The sequence below is a fragment of the Hermetia illucens genome, chromosome 6, assembly GCF_905115235.1.
Source record: "Hermetia illucens chromosome 6, iHerIll2.2.curated.20191125, whole genome shotgun sequence".
NCBI classification, from domain to species: Eukaryota; Metazoa; Arthropoda; class Insecta; order Diptera; family Stratiomyidae; genus Hermetia; species Hermetia illucens.
The window spans coordinates 47,032,136-47,057,095 of NC_051854.1; the positions used below are offsets into that span (position 1 = coordinate 47,032,136).

At 39.8% G+C, this 24,960-nt stretch overlaps 1 protein-coding gene across 2 annotated transcripts; it reads left to right on the forward strand.

Annotated features, from left to right (window-relative positions):
• The first annotated feature begins 108 nt into the window (after positions 1-108).
• Positions 109-21,939, forward strand: LOC119660408 (protein hunchback). 2 transcript variants are annotated; one of them, XM_038068945.1, is made up of 4 exons: positions 109-929; positions 1,002-1,131; positions 1,203-1,475; positions 18,749-21,939. In XM_038068945.1, exon 4 carries the CDS (start codon positions 18,760-18,762, stop codon positions 20,731-20,733), a length of 1,974 nt encoding a protein of 657 aa, XP_037924873.1. In that variant the 5' UTR covers positions 109-929; positions 1,002-1,131; positions 1,203-1,475; positions 18,749-18,759; the 3' UTR covers positions 20,734-21,939. The 2 variants fall into 2 exon arrangements, with proteins under 2 accessions (XP_037924873.1, XP_037924872.1); XM_038068944.1 differs by having other exon boundaries at positions 1,002-1,475.
• Positions 21,940-24,960: the final 3,021 nt, after the last annotated feature.

Sequence of the window (24,960 nt, forward strand, 5' to 3'; positions counted from 1 at the left end):
ATGGATTTAATAAAAAATCCATTTAATAAAAAGTTTATAAAAGAAGAAACTTAAAGATTGATTGAGGGTGAGCTCATTTAACTGCAATTTGAATACCAATTAATATATGTATCTTCTGTATCTATACCTGAGTAAAATGATTACCATCCAGATTTTTTACCTTTTTAATTATGCTGGATTGAAGGGGTTTTTTGTTTGGTAAATCATCCCTCAGGTAACCTTTTTCTTCTAAATCTGTGCCCATACATTTCTTGGAAAGGTCATTAATCTTTTTATCCTTTTTTTCAGAAAAAGATGCTCATATGACACTTTTGGATCGATGTTCATTAGATATGAGCTCGTTATTGCAGAAATCTTCAGGGAATAGTAAAGATTACAGTTTGAAAGTTTTGTTTTAAGGGCCGGATCCTCTGAATCAAAAAATTCAAATCAAACGAGATTCCAAAATATCCTTTGACTATTTGCCATCTAACGTTGTCAGTAAGTCAACTATGCAAAATCAAAAGTCCATTGCCTGAGTTTTCTGAGTACACGTCATAATGGTGTCCGTTTCCCAGAAATATCTGACCTTAAAAAGGATACCGGCTTGCTAATTAAATTCGAAAGTAGTCCATCCATATCCCAACCTACACTCACACATTTAAGTTGTTTTTAAAAATCCCTTATCCTGCCAGGCGATAACCAACCACTTTCAGTGCAAAGCCGAAATTAGAGTAAAATCCTTTTTAACGTCCTTTTGTTCTTCCGGTCCTTCCTACCAAACATTATCTAGGGAAACTCATTTCCCCTCTTTTGTGGGAATGTGGTAAGTTCGAATTTCGAAAACTATGTAGGGGAATAGTCTAGCGAACGCAGAGATCACACTCATACATATGCAGGGAGTATAGTGCGAGGCATATTGACTGGGACTACAAGACCATGTGAAAATGGTGGGTGACCTGGGGAAATGTGTATTTTCTCGATTTTCTGAAAATTTTGCTTACTTGCTCATTTTTTTTCAGAATTTCCATCCAAAAAGAATTCGTCGGTGTCGAAAAAATCTCAGTTGTGTTTTCTGTTCGGCGAGGTGAAGTTTGAATTTCTTGGCGCTCGATGTATCTTTTTTCGATTTAAAAAAAGATATTAATTGAAGTAATAATTAGAATAAGGAAGATAGTGTTATTTGAAAGCGAAGATTACTGACTTTTGCGGAATATTTTTAGTGTTACTTTTGAATTTAAACGACTCAGATGAAGATGAAGGAGGGAAGATGAGGATAGTGGAACACTGTGGAAACTCAAGAAGAGTTTAAGTTGAAACAAATCAATCTAGAAGTTTCATGGAATATTAAACAAAGATTGGAGGATTTCTAAAAAAAAAACTGTTTTCGTGATACAACCTATATTGAAAATTTGTGCTAGTGCCATTTAGGGGTAGTCTGAAAACTTACCCAACGAGTTCTCCTGTTTTGTTCCTGCTCAGTGGACTACTGGAAGGTAAGTTCAAAATTTAGCTTAAATTATAATTTCCCAAACACATGTACTCTCCACCACGACAGTTTTTTTTTTATTAAAAATTGCATTTCCCCAATGCGCCACCATCCTCACTTTCAATGTCACTGCCTTGGACCAAAATAAACAAAATTGTTTCACTAACACCATAGTGTGGCCCGTTTTTCACAAAACTAAATAAATAAAATCTGGCGAAAAAGAACAAAACAAAAACTAACACCACACGACGTACAAATTGCATATTGCATATTGCAATTGCACTAAAAAACCGCCGGCCCCCGTTTAAGATTATTTTTAACATCTTCTCACCATTCAAATGAGACGAGGATGTTATTTTTGAGGAGAATACAGAATTTCACATGATTTGCATTATTGCAATAAAAAACGTTCACTACTGGCCGCCAACGTACGAAGTGCATATTGCAATGGATTTTTGTGTAAGTTTTTAGGAGAGCATGCAAGTGCATGGATGCATTTGGGGGGTGGTGTCTTGGGTAGTTGATGTGCTTTGTTTATTCTTTTTTTATTTCTTAGAGGAAAATTTGAGCGTGTCTTTGAAGATCATTATATCTAGACAATGCAAGATCCCCCATAGACGATATATTATTAGCATTGCTGAAAACCATCTACGACTCTTGAAATCATACCAAAAGTTTCTTGACACTATCCTTTCGATACAACGGGGATTCCCCTTCTTCGTCACAGGCAATCAAACTTGAATCCTGGTCTAATTTTATTACTGAACACACAACACATTTTATATTTATATTTTAAGGATTGTGGGGTCTTAAGTCCGCATCCGGACTAAATGGGGAGCAATCTACTCCCTCTTTTTTTGGCCCACGGACCCCTCGTTTAGGGCTTAGCACCCAAACTTTAAAAATATTAGGCGGAGACGGCTTTACGGTTTCTTACCATAGCAGAGGCAAATCGTCAGACGCTGTCTCATCTCTGCCTGCAGGAAGCGGCTCGCAGATGTTAAGTGCTCCTTTATATAATTCGCGGAACACGACATCGCTGTAAATTATATTGAGCGTAAACACGCCCATACTTTGGGTCAGAGCTGAACGTATTTTTTTAAGGATTGCGGGGTCCTTAGTCTGCATCCACTTGATCGAACCAAATGTGGAGCAACTTACTTCCTCTTTATTTGGTCCACGAACCCCTCGTTTATGGCTCAGCACACAAACTTTAAAAATATGAGACGAAGACGTTTTAGCTCCTAGGGCAGAGGTGACGCAGCGTCTGACGATTTACCTCTGCCCTGGTAAGAAATAATATTTCTAAAGTTTGGGTGCCAGGCCCTAAACGAGTGGTCTGTAGGCTCAAAAAAGTGGGTTTTCACATAACACGACGGAGAGAGGCATCAGCGAGAGAGAATGTTGACGCGAAACACTCTCAACATGATGTTGGTGTTGAGATAATTGCATTTCCAAATTTTGAACAACAAGGTAAAGGCAGATCTAACGCTAATAATGCATCGAGTTCAGCATTACAAAGAAACCAAGGTAGACAAATTGATTGATCCATCGAGCTTCACTGTTCTATTCATTAATGAAAATAGGAAGACTGCGATGTCCAGTCGGACTGAGAACACTGAGAACTTTGATTTTGCTGGTATTTATCTGACTTACATATCAATCCGTCTCTGGTTGCCTCCTGCTGGTGTATGAGCAAACATCATATCATCAGCATACTCTAAATCTTTGAGGAAAGATTTTGTGGCCCCTTGTAGCTTATACGGTTCCTGGACAAACCAGCACGAAAAACGTGACCGATAAGGAACAAAAAGCAATAATACCGGCTATAGAATGCAACCCTGTCAGTCCCAGTCCCCCTTTGAACTTCTTCCGAAGAAACCCATGACATTTTGCGCCAATGGATTTCGTTCTGATAGTAGCTATAAATTTGTTTGAAATGCCAATAATGCGTAGATTTCTTCGCATACAATACATGTTGATGCTGTTGAAATCAGTATCATCATCAACGGCGTAACAACCCGTATCCGGTCTAGGCCTGCCTTAATAAGGGACTCCAGATATCCCGGTTTTGCGCCGAGGTTCACCAATTCGATATCCCTAAAAGGTCTCTGGCGTCCTGGCCTACGCCATCGCTCCATCTTAGGCAGGGTCTGCCTGGTCTTCTTTCTCGACCATAGATATTGCCCTTATAGACTTTCCGGGTGGGATCATCCTCATCCATACGGATTAAGTGACCCGCCCACTGTAACCTATTGAACCGGATTTTATCCACAACCGGACAGTCATGGTATCGCTCAGAGATTTCGTCATTGTGTAGGCTACGGAATCGTCCATCCTCATGTATGGGGCCAAAAATTCTTCACAGGATTCTTCCCTCGAACGCGGCCAAGAGTTCGCAATTTTTCTTGGTAAGAACCCAAGTTTCCGAGGAATACATGAGGACTGGCAAGACCATAGTCTTGTACAGTAAGAGCTTTGACCCTATGGTGAGACGTTTCGAGTGGAACAGTTTTTGTAAGCTGAAATAGGCTGTTGAAAGCCTTCTTGAAATTAGTATAGCTCAGACGAAGCACGAATGTAAACTCCGTACGCTGCTTCACAAAGACCCACAAAGTCTTAACATGACTAGCGCAGATGGATTCAAAACGGAAAATAGTTTCTTCTTTGTTGATCAAGCTTTTTTTCGAAATCTCAACGATCATCCTCTTCCATTTGCTGGAAAACATCCCCGATTTTCATAATTCCATGATGATGCATAGTATAACAGCTCTACAGAAACTACAGGCCCTATAAAGGACAGTTGCGAGGGGAGGCCACCAAGCCCGATGGAATTGTTAGGTTCATTGTCCTATCCGTCTGCGACGTTGGCAGGCTTTTGTGAGAGAGAAAACATTCTCCAGAGGCAGAGAGTGCGCAGATTCTTCATTGAAGAAACCTTACCGAGTTGTCTTCCTCTGAGATCTGAGTAGACGTGAAAGCTACATATCAAGTGTAGGGCCGTCACCTCCTTCTCCTTACATTGGCTGCATATAACCGAAACCATCAACCTATTTTTTCCATATGTTAGTTTAAGGAGCAATATTCTTAAGTGGCAAGAATTTTTGCTAGCCGGCAAGAATTCAAATACCACGGCGCTCAGCAATGTGTCGTTTAGTCGGTCAAATTTCAGCAGCAACTGGTAGGAACGCCACACGAACTGGCTTGATATACTGTTCTTTTTTAATGCGGGCCTGACCGTCCAGTGTGACAATGCAATTTTTCCGCAGGCATTCTTCTGTTGCCAATGAGATAAGGAATTTTAAGATGGACATACGACCGTATGATTGGTCGACTTTCGATGCACTAATGGTATCGAGTCTATATGCGTCGTTGGTTGCTTTCTGTTTCATCTCCAAGTGAATCGGATTTAACTTTAGGATAGCTTGGAATGGCGCAGTCGACTGCTTCCTGGTGTTAGCAAAATTCAGTCTCAGCCACCGAAATGGGTTTTAATATGGACGTACATATACATCCAATGAATCCGTTGTGGTGAAAGTCCCCAGGTTTTACTTATCGCAGTCCAACAGTACCAGAGCAATCTGCAGGATTTCTGGTATTGTTCGTGGAAATGGTGCTTCCACCTTAACTTGGAGTTGAGATGTACTCCTAAATATTTGATTAGTTATATCAGCTGAATTTCTGCCCCTGATGAAATGGGTAGCATGTACCTAACGCTCCAGTGATCATAACTAGTCATCCTAGGATTACATTCAGAGTGTGTATACGCAAATTTGTCGATAATTATAAAGACTAGATGGTCCGCAAATGATTGTGCGGAAACCTTTGTGTCTTCCAATAGCCATAGCAAGGTGTCCATTACCAGGAACCATACAAGAGGAGAGAAAATCCCTCCCTGTGCCACAGAGTCTTCAATTTTATTCGGCCCAGTTCTATGTTTCAGGAGACCTTGAAGAATTGACTAGGTGGCTTTAGGCACTCCTAATGTACGATTATATCAATCCTAAAACTAGCGAAAGTCGATCGCACAGACCCTCTCGCCATCTAAGCTTACCTGAAATGATGCCTAAATTGGACTATAGTACTCTGGAAGAAATCTGGTCTCAAGCTCTTTCTGGCTTCTGTTTCCTTCCGCCAGGGTCAATCAAATGCTCTTTATACAATAGAGCTGATTGTTTTGATTGGTTTCTCCAAATGGCCGTCACCACAGCCACTATGTCGTCGCCGTAACCCACCATCGGAGCTTCCTCCGGGACCATATTTTTGTATATAGTAATGCACAGTAGATCACTATGGAGCCCCGCGAGGCACCCATGAAGACAACTCCCTTGGATTCGACAGCAGTGCTATACTAAAGCCTTCTTTCTGTTTAGCAGTGAGATAGGTGGAAATAAAAGTTGTATTTAGGTATCACTATCTAATTAAATGCATTTGTTGAGTCATGAAATCTTTGCGGCTACTATTATTATATTTCCAAAAATCGCGTTATCGGCGAAACCAAGAGCCACTCTAATGACTTAGGGCCACACAATCCTTAAAAAAATATGTTCAGTCCTGGCCAAGCTTTGGGCCAAAGTATGGGCGGATTTACGCTCAATATAATTGCGAATTATATAAAGGAGCACTTAACATCTGTGAGCCGCTCCGGTCACGCTGCTCCCAGGCTGAGGTGAGGTAGGGTCTGATGATTTGCCTCTGCCCTGCTAAGAAACCGTAAAGCCGTTTTCGCTCAATACACTTTATATTTCTTCTTTCATTAGTACAAAAAGCACACCAGACCACATTCAGCGTCTGATGGGTTAGTCCCTATTTTTAAATGCTTAGGTGCCATGCCCCAAACTGGGAATCCATGGACCAAAAAACGTGAGAGTAAGTTGCTCTTCATTTGATCCGGTCCAACAGCAAGTGGATATTGACTTAGGATCCCTCACTATCCTAAACAATTAGCTTTTAATATTTTTTAATGATCCTAGTTTACGAACTGCAGTTGAGTCTGTACGTTAAAATGCCGTTTACTTTTTTCCTTGAAATGATCGCAGCGCCATCTAGCGTGGCAGCATAAAAACACCTTTTTTTTGGAGATAGATGTATAAATTGCTCTATATTTCAATAACGAACTATGCGATCGGGCTGAAAAAATTACTATGTACGCTCAAGATATTAATAAATCTATGGTTCTTCGCAAAAAATTTCTAAAAAAATCAAAGAAAAACGGGTTTCACAGGGGATGACCCCCTTAAAACCTGTAGGGAGGCAAACTGGGCCGAGGTTACATTCTAAAAGATTCGTGGTTTCGAATGAGATTAGTCAAAAATAAGCTTCGGTTCCATGACTACAACAATGTTCAGTTGATAATGCATTCTAATCTATCTTTTCTGAAAGACAATGTCTATTGAGACAAAATTTTTGCTCAAATACTTTAATCATCACTAAGTTAAGGGTGGGTCCAATGTAAGTTCATCAAACCTCTTCAAAAAAATAAACTAAGGACGAATTCCTGTGCCGTCCGCTTACCTCGTCGTCCTGCATAAATAAATCGTCTATTACCTAAGGGCCTAAGAACGAAGTTGTTAAGGTTCAATCTATCTGTCCTGGGCTTCCAAATTCATTTCTTATTTCTAAAACTTGGCTCGATAACAGGATTTTGAATTTTGAACTCCCTGAAGGATAGTCTGCCTTTCGCTATCATTGTGACCACACGTCATTCAATAGGGCATCTGTTGGAGGTATTCTGACTCCTACCAAGTTTGCCTTCTGTGTTGAACCCATCTTTCCGCATACGACTAGATTAACTTTGTATTTCTAAGGCCAACGAAGGTCCTTCTATTATATTATGCATTTTGTTAGACCCTACCTTTCGTACTTTCAACAGGATTATCAGAAGTCCTAATTGTAGTTTTCTGTTCTCCTTTTCCCTGCAATTTTCGTTTTATGCTGACTTTACCGTTTCCATGCTCGCCTGGCCCAACGTCCTTAGTTCTCCGCCCTTCCTAACAATTATTTCCACCCTTATCTATTACTTTTTCTTACACTGGCCAGAACCCTTCTGTAGAATCGGAAACGGGTTCATGGCTATGACATTAAGAAATAAAGAGGAACGAGTGAGGGAACTATACCGGGCGGGTCTACCAGGAATGGAGCAGTCTAGGGTGCTTATTGGGAGATATGAACCCAAGCGCACAAAAGATTACCTCCGAACCATAGTGGGAATTCTCACTGGTCACTGCCATCTAAACTATCATCTAAAGAAGCTAGGGATATCTACGGACACTGCCTGCAGGCTCTGTGCGGAGGGTGATGAAACATTTAAAGTCTTGAATTAGCGAAGAAACGACAACTTTGACCTATTATAACTTTGTTGGGTATAGTGCGATTTCTTCCAAACTAGGATTAGGCTCTATGTTATATCCTACATTGCTGCAAAATTTCGTGATAATACGATGAACTCAAGGGGGGTTTTACAGTCAATTACAAAAATTATAGTAACACACTATTATTAATTTTATTTGAACAGATATCGGTACGGAGCCCTGACATCATATGTGTGTCGCGGTCTCCTGTTTCTTTCAGATTTTTCGGTTAGGTAGTTTCTGAGAATGGGTCCGGTTAACCTTTCCAATAAATGTCAAAAGTACTAACCGAGACCTTTCATTTGATACACCACATGATTATATTTGTTGAAAAAAATTACACCCCTCTTATGGGGACCCCACTAACATTCGATGTGGAACCTTTTCACCAAAGGCTCTTCTGGTAACTCGCTTTGATGTAATTTATGTTGCAATTTCTTTTCCTCAACGTAGATCACGCATATTGTTTCCTTGTCTAGAAGCAGTCTGTCCCATATTTTTTTCAATACCTCTCCTTACCCTTTCCTTAGTCGACTAATTTAATAGCAATTTTAGTGCCAATGCCACTATTCGACCCGGTCCCGGTGATCTTTCTAACCTCTTTCTTTAGAAAACCAATCAGTGCATTTTCTTACTTCGTTAAATGATTTCCAATAACGGGTATCATTTTCTTAGTCTGTGGGAAGACTCCATCATTATTCCTATAGACAAAAGCGGCCAACAGTTGTCTCGCTGAGCATCACCCTATTTTGTTCCATTCCTCATTGTCTGCCTCTTCGGTTACAGTATAGCAGCACAAAATGCATGTTGTCACTACGTATTTTTTGTTTGTTTTGATCTTTGACTCTTTAAGACACAGGATACTTCTGTCTATACTGGCCTCGCTCACTATTTCAAAATTCCACGTACTACGTGGGTTTTATCGTTCTAAAAGATCTCACTGCGGTTTTTCATGTTTTTTTTGGTTACCTATCCCTTTATATTCCCCCAATCTATGGTGTAGCATGAGTCATTCTCATTCTGAGAGCCCTTCTATTTGTATTCTTCATCCATGACCTTCCTTCTCTTCACTTGTTCTTGCTTGCTTTATGACGATAACCTTAGACTCTTTCCTTCGTATCGTTCCCAATAAAGGATGTTCTCCTTTAATAGTGCTCTTTTAATGGGTTGACACCGAACATCAGCAGACGCCGCTCGATTTACTACTCCCGTCAAGCCTCACTCACTCTCATTTTTTACTCTCATGGCAAGCACTCTTCATCCTATATGAGTTCCATCCAAAACCTTACTATTTTCTTCGGCTATAGGCTACGTTTCCGCACGCACTGTCTTGATGTTATCAATCGTACTTCCAGAATATCTTCAGATTTTGATTCTGTTCATCCCTCCTTGAGGCTCCACAATGTAGAAGAAGCGCTAGAAGCATCCTAGAGGAGTGCCTCCTGATTTGGTATTGTTCCTGCAATTATGATTACCTTGCTCTAGGAAGTTGTACCACAAAAATTCATCCGAACTTCTCCTCTCCGTAGTTTTTGTTTATCTCCTTCACCTACAATAACGCAGAACCTTTCTCTATATACTATATGGACTTCCTTCAAACTCTCTACCGGCCTGCTGGGCTGTGGCTACTGGTCTAATGTCTCTACTGATAGTATTCACCACACGGCTTCGTATTACACACATAATCCAGACATTTTCAGGATATCCTTCAGAAAGTTAGAGCTAAGTCGGTGTTGCAAAAGTACTTTCTTTGATGGCGTGATAATATAATCGGTGTTGGTGAGAACTCGCTTGTCTGAACCGGTGAAGCGGCACAAAAGTCGAACTAAAACAGAACTTCTCAGACCCGGGCCAAAATCAAAGCAGCCTAAATCGGGCCTTGCCCTCCTTAATGCATAGTCTCCAGTTATCTCGAAATTTATTGACCCTCTTCTTCCAGTTAAGAGGGTCTGCAGTCGTTAAAACGGACACGAATATCTTTTCGGGGCCCAGAATATGAACTTTCAATGAAAACAGGATAATATGGGGCTCGATAGTTTTCGTACCTGATCCGTATAATCTTCACTTCGGTCACCGTTTTTTTCGCATTTTTTTTCACCCCAGACCCAGATTTCCTCTCTATAGCCTTATGGAATATGGGTCAACTGAATCCTTTCAACATTTCTTTCGTTAAATTTTTGGTTGGTTTTCAAGGACCCTGTCCTATCACTCGTTTGGGTATCCTCCCTCCTTCATCCTTGGCGTACTTCACAAAGGAATGGGGAGGAGGCGCTCCCACTTTCATGGATCTAGTGAAGTATGCTTCTAATGAAGTAAAAGAGGACAAGCCATCAGTCCACTGTAATTTAAAAAAAATAACAAGTGAGCTCATATTATCCTCCGAACGCGCCGAGAGCTGGTGAAATCTTTTGATAAGTCTTGACTGCTTACCGTACAGCCAGAGCGGTAGAGGGAAAATCCGGGCACAGGCTGAAAATAAAATGAAAAACCATGCTCGCGGTGGAGACCATGAGGGTCTGGGATGAAAATTATCCGGACCTATCTATTAACCTTTTTCTCTTTGAATTTCGGTTCGGGCACCGGGGGATCCGCTCTCGATAGCCTTGCGTACAGCTCAGAAAGCTGCGTAATTTTTAAGTATTTGGAAAATATTTTATCTTATATCTGATTGAAAAGAGCTTTAAATAGAGGAGCAATTCATCTACGTCGTCAGGGTTGGAAAATTCAACTGATTCACGAGCTACTCCTCTTACATTTATTATGCATAGTCAATGGTGTGATAACCCAAATCACTTAAGGGTTTCCGGGGACCTTGCTTCTAATCTTCTCGGTTTCTAGCATCTTCCATTTACCGGTTCAAGCTGTCATTGGCTGTCGTCGTTTGGGAATCCTCTTATCCTTTATTCACTGTTGCGCCTAGCTCACCGTAACTTTGCTTCGTAGGAACCACTCCGCGTAGAAGAAAGGCTGACTCCGCGTACGATTGTCCATCCATTTTGCAGTTCTTCCAATCTGCATCCTTTTGCATCACGCTGTGAAACATGAAGCCTCTCTGCGATCATCTGGAAATATTTTAGGACCCGCTCAACATATAGCCAGTGGGTTGGAGTTACTTTTTCATTTGCCCACGGAGTACAGAATGTTCTACCGTATGGCTTGGTTGGGATACATAAATAGCCCTACAAGTTCGCGGTATGCCAAACTCAAATAACATAACCCGTGGCGTTAAAGGTGTGTATTACAAGTTTGCTTACTAGATCTCGGACATGTCTCACCAGCTTTGCTCTGAGAAATCGCGACTCTGACCCAGTATTTGGCCTGTCGTCCCAACTTGATCAGGGAAATCTTTAAATAGTTCGTGTGTGAGGTTTCGAATTTTCCAATCGATTCGTGAAGGCCATTATGAAGTCTCCATGTAGACGGCAAGAATATTTGTTTTTTAGAATCAACGAACGTCTCATATCTAAAATTTACCGCAATGTCGCTCGTCCTATCGCTCTCTATGGTTCTGAGTGTTGGCCTACGATAAAAGATAATGAACGACGTCTTGCGGTAATATAGACGAAAATGTTGCATTGGACTAATGGCGTGGCACGTTTTGATCACATTCGAAATGAGGATATCCGCGATCAATATGGGGTTGCACTAATCGTGGAAAAACTGCGAGAGAGACGGCTTCGATTGTATGGTCACGTAATTCACGCGAATAAGAACTCACTTGCCAAGATGTAATCAAAACGTGTCACGCCACCAGTGCAATGCAACATCTTTGTCTCCATAACCGCAAGACGTCGTCCATTGTCCTTTATAGTCGGCCAACACTCAGAACTATAGAGAGCGGCAGACGGACGACATTGCAGTAAATTTTAGATTTGGAACGTGCGCTGATACATCGATCGCAAAGAACACCAGTTGGGGAATGCCACTTCATCCAGGTTGCGTTAATGTGTGAAACAATTTCATTACTCAGTTCTCCATTGGCAGATAGCATTGACTCGAGATATTTAAATCGCTGAGTTCTGGAAATGGCAGTAACCTGACCGTCGAGATATTTAAATCGCTGAGTTCTGGTAATGGCGGTAACCTGCCCCTCGAGATGTTTAAATCGCCCAGTTCTGGCAGTGGCAGTAACCTGCCCAGAACTGAGCGATTTCAATATCTCGGGTCGATGCTATAACCCAATGGAGATCTACGTTATGCTTCTCACATAGGGAAACACAAAACCTTTTATACCTGAAGCGTCAAGCTTCCGGTTTCCCGACTGGTTTTAATTGGTTGACTGTACATAGTTCGTCACCTGTAATATCCTTTAAAGAGTAGTCAATAATTACTGAGCGATGTGTGTGCAATCCTGTTACTTCTTAAAAATGCTAGACATAACACAAATAATATTCCGATATCATCAGTAACCTCTATAACAATCATTTGGCGATTTTCCAGAAGATTTTCATCAACTGGTGATGTTTTACCGCATCCAAAGAGGACAAGTTTTCAAAATTCAATTATAGAGTCTGTTTCCATCGCTAGTAAAGTTTGTGTTTTTGCATAAACTATTATTTCGGGAGCAGCTTGTTTCCTTCTTCAGAGCAAAGTGTTTGTATTACTACTGTTGTTTAGCTCATAGCTCATTTGACGGCGTGATGGTTGAGGGGGTAGAGCGTGCTGCCCTGGGTTCGAATCCTAGTCGTCATGGGTGGCTGTGTTGGTCGTTTGTTTGCCTCATTGCTGGAGCTTATCACTTGCACAGCGTTAAGTGTGATGATAATGAGACTGAAGTACAGTCTGACTATTGGGATGCCTTATACTCCACTAAGGTGTGAATAGAAAACTCCAAGCCAAATTTATTTTGCATTAAATTGATTTTCGAAAGAAAAAAATTGCTGAGCACACAAAAACACGTTCTACTCCTTTGACTGACAAACATATACTGAACATTCAAAATGGCTGCAAACGTCAGCATACGTCAAGAATATAAAGTGAAGGATCAATAGACAATCATATGATAATATAAAACCTCCATTTCAGGGGAAAAATATATATACAAACCCAGAATATATATATTTGCATCACTTGTTAACATACATATTTAATTTATTTTTATAAATAAATTTCTATAGACAAATTCTCGTTTGAATTTGAATAATTTTTTGTGAACTGTTAAACCACCAAATTTTCTATCTTGTAAGGCACACACACAAACCATTATGTTCTTCACTTCCTACATTTCCAATCTAATTCAAAACTTACCTTCAAGAACAACAATTATTTCACATGAAATTCAAACAGGCTCCGATCTCAGCCCATTTATTTACGAACAAGTTTCAATACATGCGTGTATTCGGTGCTCTGTACTTTTGGTGTGGAATTTTTCTCTCATATTCAACAGAAACTGAATTAAATTGTTATTTTTGAATTTTTTTAGCAACTCTGCCAGTTTGTCTACATAAGTACTGATAGCGCCAAGTTGTTACTTGTTCCTATATTCAAATTTAATTGCCGTTTCCTCCCCTGGGGGATCAAAATTATGATAGCACAAATGAAGTTGCAGAGGGTCGATTAGGCCATTCAATATTTTGATATTTATATTACGATTAATTTGAATGGGAAGTACTAAATCTGGGGGGTCAGAAAATGAGATATTTTTAGAGCCCCACTTAGTACATTCGTACAAACGTTGGGTGGTGCAAGGTTTCAATTTTAAAGAACTACCAATCTCAAAGCATATGAACCTTATTGAACCACAAATCTACGTTAGGGTAGTGAGGAATTCTAAATATCTTAAACTACAGTAGGATCATTCCCAAAAATGGACTCCATTTAGAAATACCCCGAGCTCCTGTTTGCTGCAGCACACGCCATTTTCCTAATTCCCAAGTAATACTCTCCAACCAATCACTTCTTTAGGATCATAAAAAACATATCCAAGCTGAAAAAACCCTCCCTTTTTTATCCCCTATATGTATACCCAACACGTAGTGCGCGACCCCTTCCAGCCTGGCACATTCTTTATCATGGGTAAAAAACACACCGCCATTTACTCCTCCTCTTTTCGAATACAAGCTATGCGCGTGCCTCACACGTACCAGCGTATTATTCATCCCTACATCAATCGTCTCCCTTTTCTTCCTAATTTCAATGGCACTAACAACATTTTCATTCCCCCTTGGTTTTACGCGATACGAATAGTCGAATGGTATTACGTGCACAACGTTCTCCATACACAGGATCCTGAAATTCATGGAGGAATCAACCAACCACGCGTATATAATTCGCTCCTTTGATATTTCCGGAGGCTTTCGAAATTGTAGTGGAAATGAAACGTAAAGTACATAAGCGTATTGACTGCGCAGCGCTTAGATGTATTATGTTTTTCAACCCTCGCGAGTTTTTGGGATCTGAATACTTAGGGTCCCCTCACTTTTCGGAAGGCTATTTTTTGTTCGTTTTAATGGAACAAGCACTTATCATAGATTTTTAGGATTGGGATGTAAACATAAGTAAGGGGGAATGGGAATGGATAGGTTCTCGTCACTCAATCCCAAATTATCCTTCTATTTATGAAATTATTCAAGAATATTGGGTTCTTATGACTCATTGCGTTACGTATATAAGTTCTTTTTTTTACAAAAAAAAGATAATAGACTCCCCGCCTTATTTTCACTAATGAATCATGTCTATGGTGCAATCTGACAAAACTCTCAAAGACCATTTTTGAAAAAACAAACTGTGTGTTTGAAATTATCACCATTTTAAATTTCAACCAAATTCAAACAGACTGAAAAGCCCGCGCCATGTTGTGTGACGTCACACTTCGACCCAAAAAACTTCAATACCCCGGCAACTGACATTTACTCATAAAAATATAAAACTGTCAATATTAATTTCCTGCATAAAACACTAAGGAGGACGATGAAATACTGTTTCGTACCTTGGTGCACAAATAACTACATAAAACCTTGCAGAAAGCTTTGTTGGCTGTTCCGAAAGGTGATTTTCGGAAGAATCCATTTTCTTTTCAGTCAGGTTTAAACTGTCACGATCATTTCCATGCGAGCTGATATTTTTTAAACTTTAACTCCAATCTTAATGATTACTTAATAATAATTAATGATTAATCTTAATATACGATTACGTTAAAATTTTGTTCCACTATTATTCAAATTCAAATCAAGTCACAAGGGATATCGGAGAAATACCGCAGAATATTTAACATGCCAAAGCTTCGAATCCCTCTCGGTGCAAATCCATTTTTTTGCGGCCTGTGAATCTGGAAGGATTGTTCATTCACGCATGAATTTTTTACTTTTCTATTAAACCTCACCGCGTTTTTTTTTCCACCTTGTCAGAATTCAATTTTTAAACCATTATAATTAACAAATGATCGTTCCAAATTGTTTTTTTACAGATATGGTAATTTGGCAGGTGAAACTACTATTTTGAGGTACAAAAACATAGTCATAGTGCTCTATCTGCTCCCTAATTTGTTGATGCCATTTTGTCAAACTGCCAGATGGATTGTCAAAGAATTTGGTAAGGCGGGTTGTGAAGTTCTCCTCATTCTTGAAGATTAGGCTCCTCTTTTGATCCGAATTATTACTTATGAAGTATCATTCCATTGGCGCAGGATCCAAAAATTATAGCTAATTTTGAGAAATCTTCTGGATAGTGGTTTCGGCGATTTGTGGAATTTAGAGTCTGGCTTGTGAAGCATTATGACTTGGCCTTTCTAGTCGAGCAACCTGATCTTCAAGATGGAAACGGGCTAAGAATGAGTTCCTGTCGAAGACGATCTCCCAATGGGCGAGGATACCCTACCTATTCAGGTATTCTTGCACATTGGTGACCAACTCAGCGAAGCTTTCAGGATTTTATCTGTATAGAAAATTATTGTCTTTTGAGCCACGGATTCGCTGTACATCACCATTCTGTATTGAGCCAACGTTGTGTATGTACCCAGATTTGATGTCTTGAAGAACAAGATTCGTCTCGGGATTTCTTCATGTCCGTTTTCATTCTTCGTTAGCTCAATTGCATGGTGCTTGCGAATTCTAACAGTAGTCTTATTCTCAATGTTAGAAGTCGCCAAGTATCACATTGTCTCTCATCTGTTGCCTTTTATTACCAACGTTTACGGCCGTACAGAAAAAATTCGAGCCCAGGGTGAAAATGATGCGAAAACTGGCCCCGGGTAAAAATTGTGCAGGTCCTTTTTCATTGAAATTATTATTCGCAGTCCCCGAGAAAATACTGATTCGAGGGGAATCGCATCCTTTCCACCTACCTCTCCTTAGGTTTGCCAAGGGGACACCGTTGTGAAAGTGGCGAACACTGTCGAACCACTCTCTTTTATTCGGGGGCTCTACCCCAACATTCGTTCTATCCCCTCCCCATCTGATGTTGTTTTTACAGCATTCACTTTATTTGCTATTTTTATCCTTTTTATCACTTTAGGAAAATCGGTCATACTTTGTTCGCACGATCATCGCTGATGATATAATCTGGTCAGAAGTTCAAGCCAGGAAGGATTACGGACCCTTTGCGGGGGTTGAGCATATAATGGCAAGTTCCTAGTTTTGGTTTCAACTGATTCGGCCTCTAACATGTCGGCAATAGGGAGAATCACTATTCTCTCAAGGAAATTGCTGTAAAAATCTTGGTTGATCGTTTGTCCTGGAGGGTATTTTTTTGGGGGACGGCTTTTATTTGCTCATTCAAGCTTTCTTCGGGTGAGAAGGTATCCCAGATTGCCACTTCTGACTCAATCGGCTTGCCTCAAGGTTGCAATAAAAATTAATAATTGTTGCGATCACGCCCTTAGAATCTTCTGTCAAGAACATCAAGGGACACATTTTTTTATTGTCCTTGTGCTCATTTGTGGGTCCTTCGGCAGCGTTTTGGCACAAATCTTCCACATTTGCAAATCTTCAGTTAATATTTTATGTACGTTGAAAACATCATCATCATCATCATCAACGGCGCAACAATCGGTATCCGGTCTAGGCCTACCTTAATAAGGAACCCAGACATCCCGCTGTTGCGCCGAGGTCCACGAATTCGATATTCCTAAAAGCTGTTTGGCGTCCTGACCTACACCATCGCCCCGTTTCAGGCAGGGTTTGCCTCGTCTTCTTTTTCTACCATAGATCATCATCCATACGGATTAAGTGACCCGCCCACCATAACCTGTTGAGCCGGATTTTATCCATAAACAGCTCATAGATTTCGTCATTATGTAGGTTACGGACTCGTCCATCCTCATGTAGAAGGCCAAAAATTCTTCGGAGGATTCTTCTTTCGAACGCGGCCAAGAGTTCGCGGTTTTTTTTGCTAAAAACCCAAGTCTCTGAGGAATACATAAGGACTGGCAAGATCATTGTCTTATAAAGTAAGAGCTTTGACCCTATGGTGAGACGTTTCGAGCGAAACAGTTATTGTAAGATGAAATAGGTTCTATTGGCTGCCAACAACCGTGCGCGGATTTCACCGTCATAGCTGTTGTCGGTTGTGATTTTCGACCCGAGATAGGAGAAATTTTCAACGGTCTCAAAGTTGTAGTCTCCTATCTTCATTGTTTTCGTTTGGCCAGTGCGATTCGATGTTGGTTCGTTCTTTTGGTTTTGGCGCTGACGTCGCCACCATGTTCTTGGTCTTGCCTTCATTAATGTGCAGCCCAAGATCTCTCGCCGCCTACTCGATCTGGATGAAGGTAGACTGTACATCCCGGATCGTCCCATGATGTCGATATCGTCGGCGTAGGTCAGTAGTTGGATGGACTTGAAGAGGATGGTGCCTCTCGCATTTACATCGGCGTCGCGAATCACTTTCTCCAGGACCAGGTTGAAAAGGATGCATGATAGAGCATCCCCTTGTCTTAAGCCGTTGTTGATGTTGAATGGTCTCGAGAGTGATCTTGCTGCTTTTATCTGGCCTCGGACATTGGTCAGGGTCTGCCTAGTCATTCTTATCAATTTCGTTGGAATACCGAATTGTCTCATGGCCGTGTACAGTTTTACACTGGCTATGCTCTCATAGGCGGCTTTAAAGTCGATGAAAAGATGGTGCAACTGATGTCCATATTCCAACAGTTTTTCCATCGCTTACCGCAGCGAGAAAATCTGATCTGTTGCTGATTTGCCTGGAGTGAAGCCTCTTTGGTATGGGCCAATGATGTTTTGGGCGTATGGGGCTATCCGGCCTAGCAAGATAGCGGAGAATACCTTATAGATGGTACTCAGCAACATGATACCTCTATAATTCCTGCACTGCGTGATATCTCACTTTTTATGTATGAGACAGATAATGCCTCGTTAGCAATCGTCAGGCATTGATTCGCTGTCCCATACTTTGAGCAGCAGTTGATGAACCACTCGGTGTAATTGGTCGCCTCCATATCCTTTTTGGTAAACAACGGTCTGACCTGAGAAGATCCTCAAACGTTTGAAGTTTCATTGGATTCTGAACTTAAAGACCTCCAGCGAATGTCTTCTCTCACCAATTCTGGACTTTCTAAAAGTAATTTTATTCCAGCGGAAAACTTGCGCTCTGATAAGCAAACTCAAGCATAATCCAGGAGCCTTTTTGAACTGAGCGTGCTTTATAATGACTAAAAGCACGCTCGGTTTAAAAAGGCTCCTGGGTTATGCATGAGTTTCCTTATCAGAGCGCAAGTATTGATGTGCAGGGATCGCGGGGGGCGGAAGGGTGGCTACTAACATCCGTAATTTGACCACCCAACTTAAGTTATAAATATCATGAGTATGAGCCTTCGAATGTGGATACAATTGTTTCACGTATGGCTTGCGACTAGAAATCCGAAACTTCCACGCGTACCAAAAAGCGCTAAAAGTTGGTGGAGACTAATTTGATATTCTCTTAATTCTTTCGATGGGAAAAGACGACTTCGCTAATTCTCCACTTTCTATAATTTCAGATCACACCATCATGCAGAACTGGGAAGCAATGCCACAAGCCAACTACGAGCATAATTGGTATGGCATGATTTCATCGATAAAACGCGAACCGATAAGTACTTCATACAATGGGGATTACCATCTCCAGAAAACCTCCTCAATGGATGTAAACCACTGTTCACCCACATCCCCATCGACACAGCATCAATCCGAGAACACCATGGAGAATCAGAACTTCTATGGTTTGTCCAATAACTGTCACCCGCTCGGATTCAACCCACTCACACCCCCCGGTTACCCAAACGCAGTTTTACCACAGATCAATTTCAATCAGGATCTGAACTTCTCCGAAGCGTCTACCTCACAAAACTCAAATATTCATGGCAACAAAGTCCCCCAAACCGAAATCACACAGTCCCTAACACCTAGTCATACTCCCCCAATGGACATCACACCGCCGAAGTCTCCCAAATCTTTCCCTGGTACGCCAGAAAAGGACAATGAGATGAGCTCAAATTCAAATGATTCTGGCGAGGATACGCGTTTCCCTGAAAGTGACAACGATGATGACACGATAAGCAAGCCCAAATTTAATTCACATGGGAAAGTGAAGAAGTTCAAATGCAAACAATGCAATTTCACAGCGATAATAAAAGTAGACTTCTGGGCCCACGCTAGGCAACATATTAAGCCTGAAAAACTTCTAGAGTGTCAGCTATGTCCATTTGTTACAGAGCTCAAACATCACCTGGAATATCATATCCGCAAACATAAGAATCTGAAGCCATTCCGATGCAACCAGTGCTCTTATAGCTGCGTCAACAAATCAATGCTGAACTCCCATTTAAAATCACATTCGAAAGTCTATCAATATCGTTGCGCTGATTGTGATTACGCTACCAAATATTGCCATTCATTCAAACTGCATCTCAGAAAATACACGCACAAGCCTGACATGGTCCTAAATGAAGACGGATCCCCGAATCCACTGATTGTTATAGATGTGTATGGAACAAGGCGGGGCCCTAAAATGAAGGGGAGAGACGCTGCAAAGATGGTTAAGCAGGAGACCAGGGCACTGGCTAAACATACACTGCCTGCTGCAAAGGTCCCAGAGTCCTTGGAAACTCAGTCCCGTACCCCAGCGATCCTTGGCAAACAAACTCCGAATCTAATGCCAAGCTTGCTTCCGAATACCTTTGCAGAAATGCTGCAGCAAAACAGGCATCTGCCCTTCTTTCCTTATTTGAATTTGAATCTGCAGATGCTGGCTGTTCAACAACAAGCTGTCTTGGCTCAACTATCTCCGAACATGGGACCAACGCATCAAACCGGAGGTAGCAATGAAACTCTCAATAGTGAGAGAACCTACAGACATGACTGGGATCATGATGACAATTCGGATAACTCTGATCAGAACATTCACAACGCTATGGATCTCACCCAATCATCCCCTATAAAGTCCAGTTCCTCTGAAGCACCTGAGGCAAACAACAATATCAACCCAGAAAATAGAAGACTGGACAGTCCAACCCAACTGGAAAGCATAACAACCACTCCGGTATTAGCATCATCAAAGACCAGTCGCCGAAAAGGACGAGCATTTAGATTTGAGGCCTCCGGAAATGACAGTCATGACGACAACGACGAAAACACCGTGGAACCTATGAAGCTAACATTGCAGAACTTCCCTGAAGAAAGCAGATCCCCAATCCAATCAGATTGCGAGCGGAACGATGGTGAAGATATCAACGAAGTCTGCGAGAAACTACCTCCTCCTACCTCAGCAAATTCGAATCCTAGCGAGTCTGAGGGTAGACTAACCACGCCGAAGAATACCTACGAGTGCAAGTCCTGTGGAATATACTTCCGTGACGCGGTACTGCACACGATACATATGGGATACCACAGTTGTGATGACGAATTCAAGTGCAACATGTGCGGCGAGAAATGCGGCGACCGGTTGACCTTTTTCGTGCATATTGCACGCTTCCCACACTCGTAGGATGTGGTAGACGTAGGACGCTTAGGTGTATCTTATTTATATTTGATTGCGTAGGAGAATTCATCTTAATCTTTTATTTTAGATTATAGAGATAAGAAAATTTAGGCAGCAAAATATTATCTAGTTTAAGCGTTGAAAGATATTTATTTATTTTAGAAATTCGAAAAAATCTTGTATTTCTAGTTGTTTAAGGGAAAATATTTCATTTAAATTCAATTTCTGAAGGCTCCTGTCATATTTATAATAATAAAATTAAAAATTATATTTTTTTCTTTTTGTAAATATGGGAAATAAATTTAAAAATAATTAACTCAAAATTAATCAATTTATTTTCAAATAACGAGGGGAAAAGTCTTACAATAAAAACCAAGAGGGAGGCCTGGCTCATTTATAATAGACCAAGAAGGAATTCGATATTTCACAAAAGGAATGAAGCTTCATCCAATACTTAAGTCAGGTCAACTACGGCCTCTTTGCATGAACGAAGGGGGTTTCTTAGGTTATTCATCAAACACGGAAAAACGACTTATCAACTCTAGCTGAAAAGATACCGGAACAGTTTTTATTATTACTAATTTTTTGTGCCCGGATTGTGTGAATGGGACTCGCAGCTCCTAAACTTGATGGTTGTATTATTTCCCTTTGAAACTCACAAAGACCTCGCCACACTAGTCCTATTTTTAAAGTCTGTATTTTTATATATATAAAAATTGTACATAATATTTGTGATAAGATTTTAAAAACTGAAGAACCGATCGAAAAAATAATTTAATTCATTAATTAACAATTAATTCATTTCAGAACTTCGATCTTGAATGAGATTTTATTTCTTTTACATTTATTAAATAAAAAATTTACATATTTATGTCTTTTTTTATTTTAAAATCTCATCCAGGTCATAAATTCAAATGAAAAAAAAAAACAAAACCCAACAAACAACACAACCAAAAACAAAAAAAAAAATATGCAATGATCATTGTTTTTACCCAAAGTTTCATGAAAAAAAAATAGTTGAAAAAAGTATATTTAAACAATTAACATTAAGTTGAAAAGAAACCAAAAATTATTAAATGAAATTCTGAATGTTATTTTTAAACTTTTAGTTCAATTTAGTTTATTATCAAAAAAGGAATGTAATCTAAGGAATTTTGCTGATTATTTATAAATGTGAATAGTGTTTTTATAAAATAAACTTTTAAATATTAATTGAAAATAAATTGGCTTTTTTTTAAGCAATACCTTCAATAGAAACATCGTCATCGGCTCAATCACGAGTGTCCGATCTAGACTTCCCTAGACAACCCGGTTTTGGGCCGGGGTCCACCAATTTTCCACCCAGTGCCGATCATCTTTTTCTCCCCCTCCCCCTCCTACGATTCTGTCACCATACTTGCCATTCCGCCAAACGTATGTCCCTTTATCATATCGTGTGTATTTTTCCCCTGCCTAAGCCCGCCTTCTCTGTACGAGGATTTCTTCGACAGATTATCACAGGTCCTAACCGTTTTGTTTCCCTCACTTCCTTTCATCCTCTGTGGCGACTTTAAGGGGGTCATCCCGTGTGAAGGTCGTTTTTTTTTGCCTTTTTTTGAAAAATTATTTTGGAGGACTGACAGAAACGTGATTTTTTGACCATATGTTTATTGATATCTCTAGTCTTATATATAAAAATCAATTGCTGTTCGTTAGTCTCGCTAAAACTCGAGAACGGCTGAACGGATTTATCTTATCTTGGTTTTGAAATGTCAGTGGAGGTCTAGGGAAGGTTTAAAAGTTGAGAAAATTCGAATAATTGCCGGCAAAACCCTAAAAACAGCACTTTTCTTCTTCCCATATAAACGTTTTTTTCTAAATAAAATTTAGAGTCAATTTGAACTTTATTGATATTCAATAAAGTTCAATCACTCACTATGTTCATCGGACCTCATATTACAACCAAGTGACAATCTTTTATTTCTAAAAAGACAAAAGACATCAAATGTTTCACAGCTCAGAACATGTTGTATTGGAAAATAGAATTTCTGTTTTTAGTATTTTTGTTTCTCACCGTTTAAACCTTCTCTGAATTTCCATAAATATTTCAAGACCAAACTAGACTACCTAGACCTAGACGAGATATTAAGTTTTGCTACAAATTAAATTTCTGAATGCAACGATAATATTTGACATTAGATTTGACAACCAACTAATATGTCAATCCATCCTCTTGCACTTTAGAACACGGAAAGAAGTATTACGATATTGTGTTACGATATCTATGAGTGCGCGAGAACTTTCTTTACTTTGGCGATCCTTTGTGATAGTGACATTCCAGTAAATGTACTCTTTGTTTTGATATTTTGCGATTGTGACACTTTACTGCTAAGAAGAAGAGCTACCTCACGTGCTAACCGCACTGATGACCAGAGAGAGACAGATCAAGAAAATAGTCGTATTGCTATGTCAGAATTGCGTTATTTAGTGAGTGATAATGAAGTAGGTAGGCTTAGAATCGGTAACAATTGGGGAAAAGAAAATAATTTGTAAATATTGTAAGGCGTAAAATACACTCATGAATCTACTGGATTATGTTGTGCTGGAGGCAAAGTAAAATTGCCACAATTGCTCCCGCCACCAGATCCTTTACGATCTTTAGTTTCTGGGATTGGAAATGATTCTAAGCACTTCTTGGCCAACATTCAGAAATATAACAGCTGTTTCCAGATCATATCATTTGGCGCTACACATATTATACAGGACAATTTCATGCCCACTTTCAAGGTTCTGGTATATAATATTTTTTTTATAATATTCAATATGTACTAAAATGTATGCATCGGAAATAATTAATCGACAAATTTTTAAAAATTACAGATACAAGGACAAATTTATAGTGATATAGTGATATTGGGGACACTGTTACCAGTACCTGATGCAGGTTACCAATTTTTACAAATTTATTTTATGGGCAATTCAGATGCGGAAGTTGATAATCGTTGTGCTCACAATCCAACAGTGAAGAGAACCATTGTCCATGAATTACAAATGTTTCTGCATCAGAATAACAATTTAGTAAACATGTTCAAAATAGCATTGGATCGGATGCCATCTGATAGCCATAATATTATCGTTCGAGCTGACAAGTCGATTGAGGCAGTTCGAAGTCTGCCGGGTCAGCTAGTATATGTGATAAATTTTATGCACCCACCTCCAAAAAAAGTGTTATTCTGCTGCCACGCTGGAGGGCACTGTTTCCATCTGAGGAAAAAAAACTAAGCGGCAATTTAATGTGGACAATATTCCACGGTCTGCGAACTAGGATAATTAGAAAATATTAAAAGGTAAATTTTTGGTGGGCTTTTAAACTTAATTTTTTGGAGTGTGGAGTGTTTTGGAAATTTACCGGAAAGCCCCCCTTAAGTTATTCCCAAGAGTACAAACGTCAGCATAGACGATAATATAGGACATAATCCTGAAAAGTTTGAAGGCAATCCGACTATTGTTAACAAAGTTAGAGGAGGCCAAAACTTTTGCATTTCAGGTAAATTTATGGCACCTAATGTATGTAATGTATGACGTCATCATCATATAAAGTGAAATTATATGAACGGCAGGGTCGTGGGAACGTTTTAGTTTTCCTTTTTTGACTTTTTTTTAGTTATTTGCATTTCAGTGTCAATTACTCCAGGTAGACATGTGTATGTATATGCCAGTAAAGCTTACCGGTAGTAACCAATATAACAAACATGTCTGTTCTGGTTACCAGCGGTTTTTAATTTATGTACCTAACATATATATATATATAATATGCTTTCGTACAAGGAATAAAGTGGAAATGCGTGAAGATTACTTTACACCAATTTAGATGCGCACATATATATGCATGCATTGTCATGCGGTAATAGGCAATGTTTGCTTATTTAGGGTTAATATAGTATTTATGTCGTTAATTTGTATATACATATGTGCATCTTGGGGTTTGGCCAAATATGACGGAATATTTGGTATTCTTGTATTTTCTTCTTCTGCAGAGAGAGTTTCTCACATAAGATGAACACAAAACCTTTATACCCGAAGCGCCCGGCTTCCGGTATCCCGACTTGTTTCACTTTGTGTAAACACAAAACCTTATTAAAATCGGTTTACTGTCTGTCTGTCTGTCTTTTTTTTTTTTTTGTTTGTTTGAGAAGGTGGAAATCTTCAGACGACACTGGTCTGGAGACACCAGCGTGTGGGATTTTTACCCAC

Coding starts and splice junctions, on each gene's coding strand:
- LOC119660408 (XM_038068944.1), top strand. CDS start 18,760: ATGCAGAACTGGGAAGCAATGCCACAAGCCAACTACGAGCATAATTGG.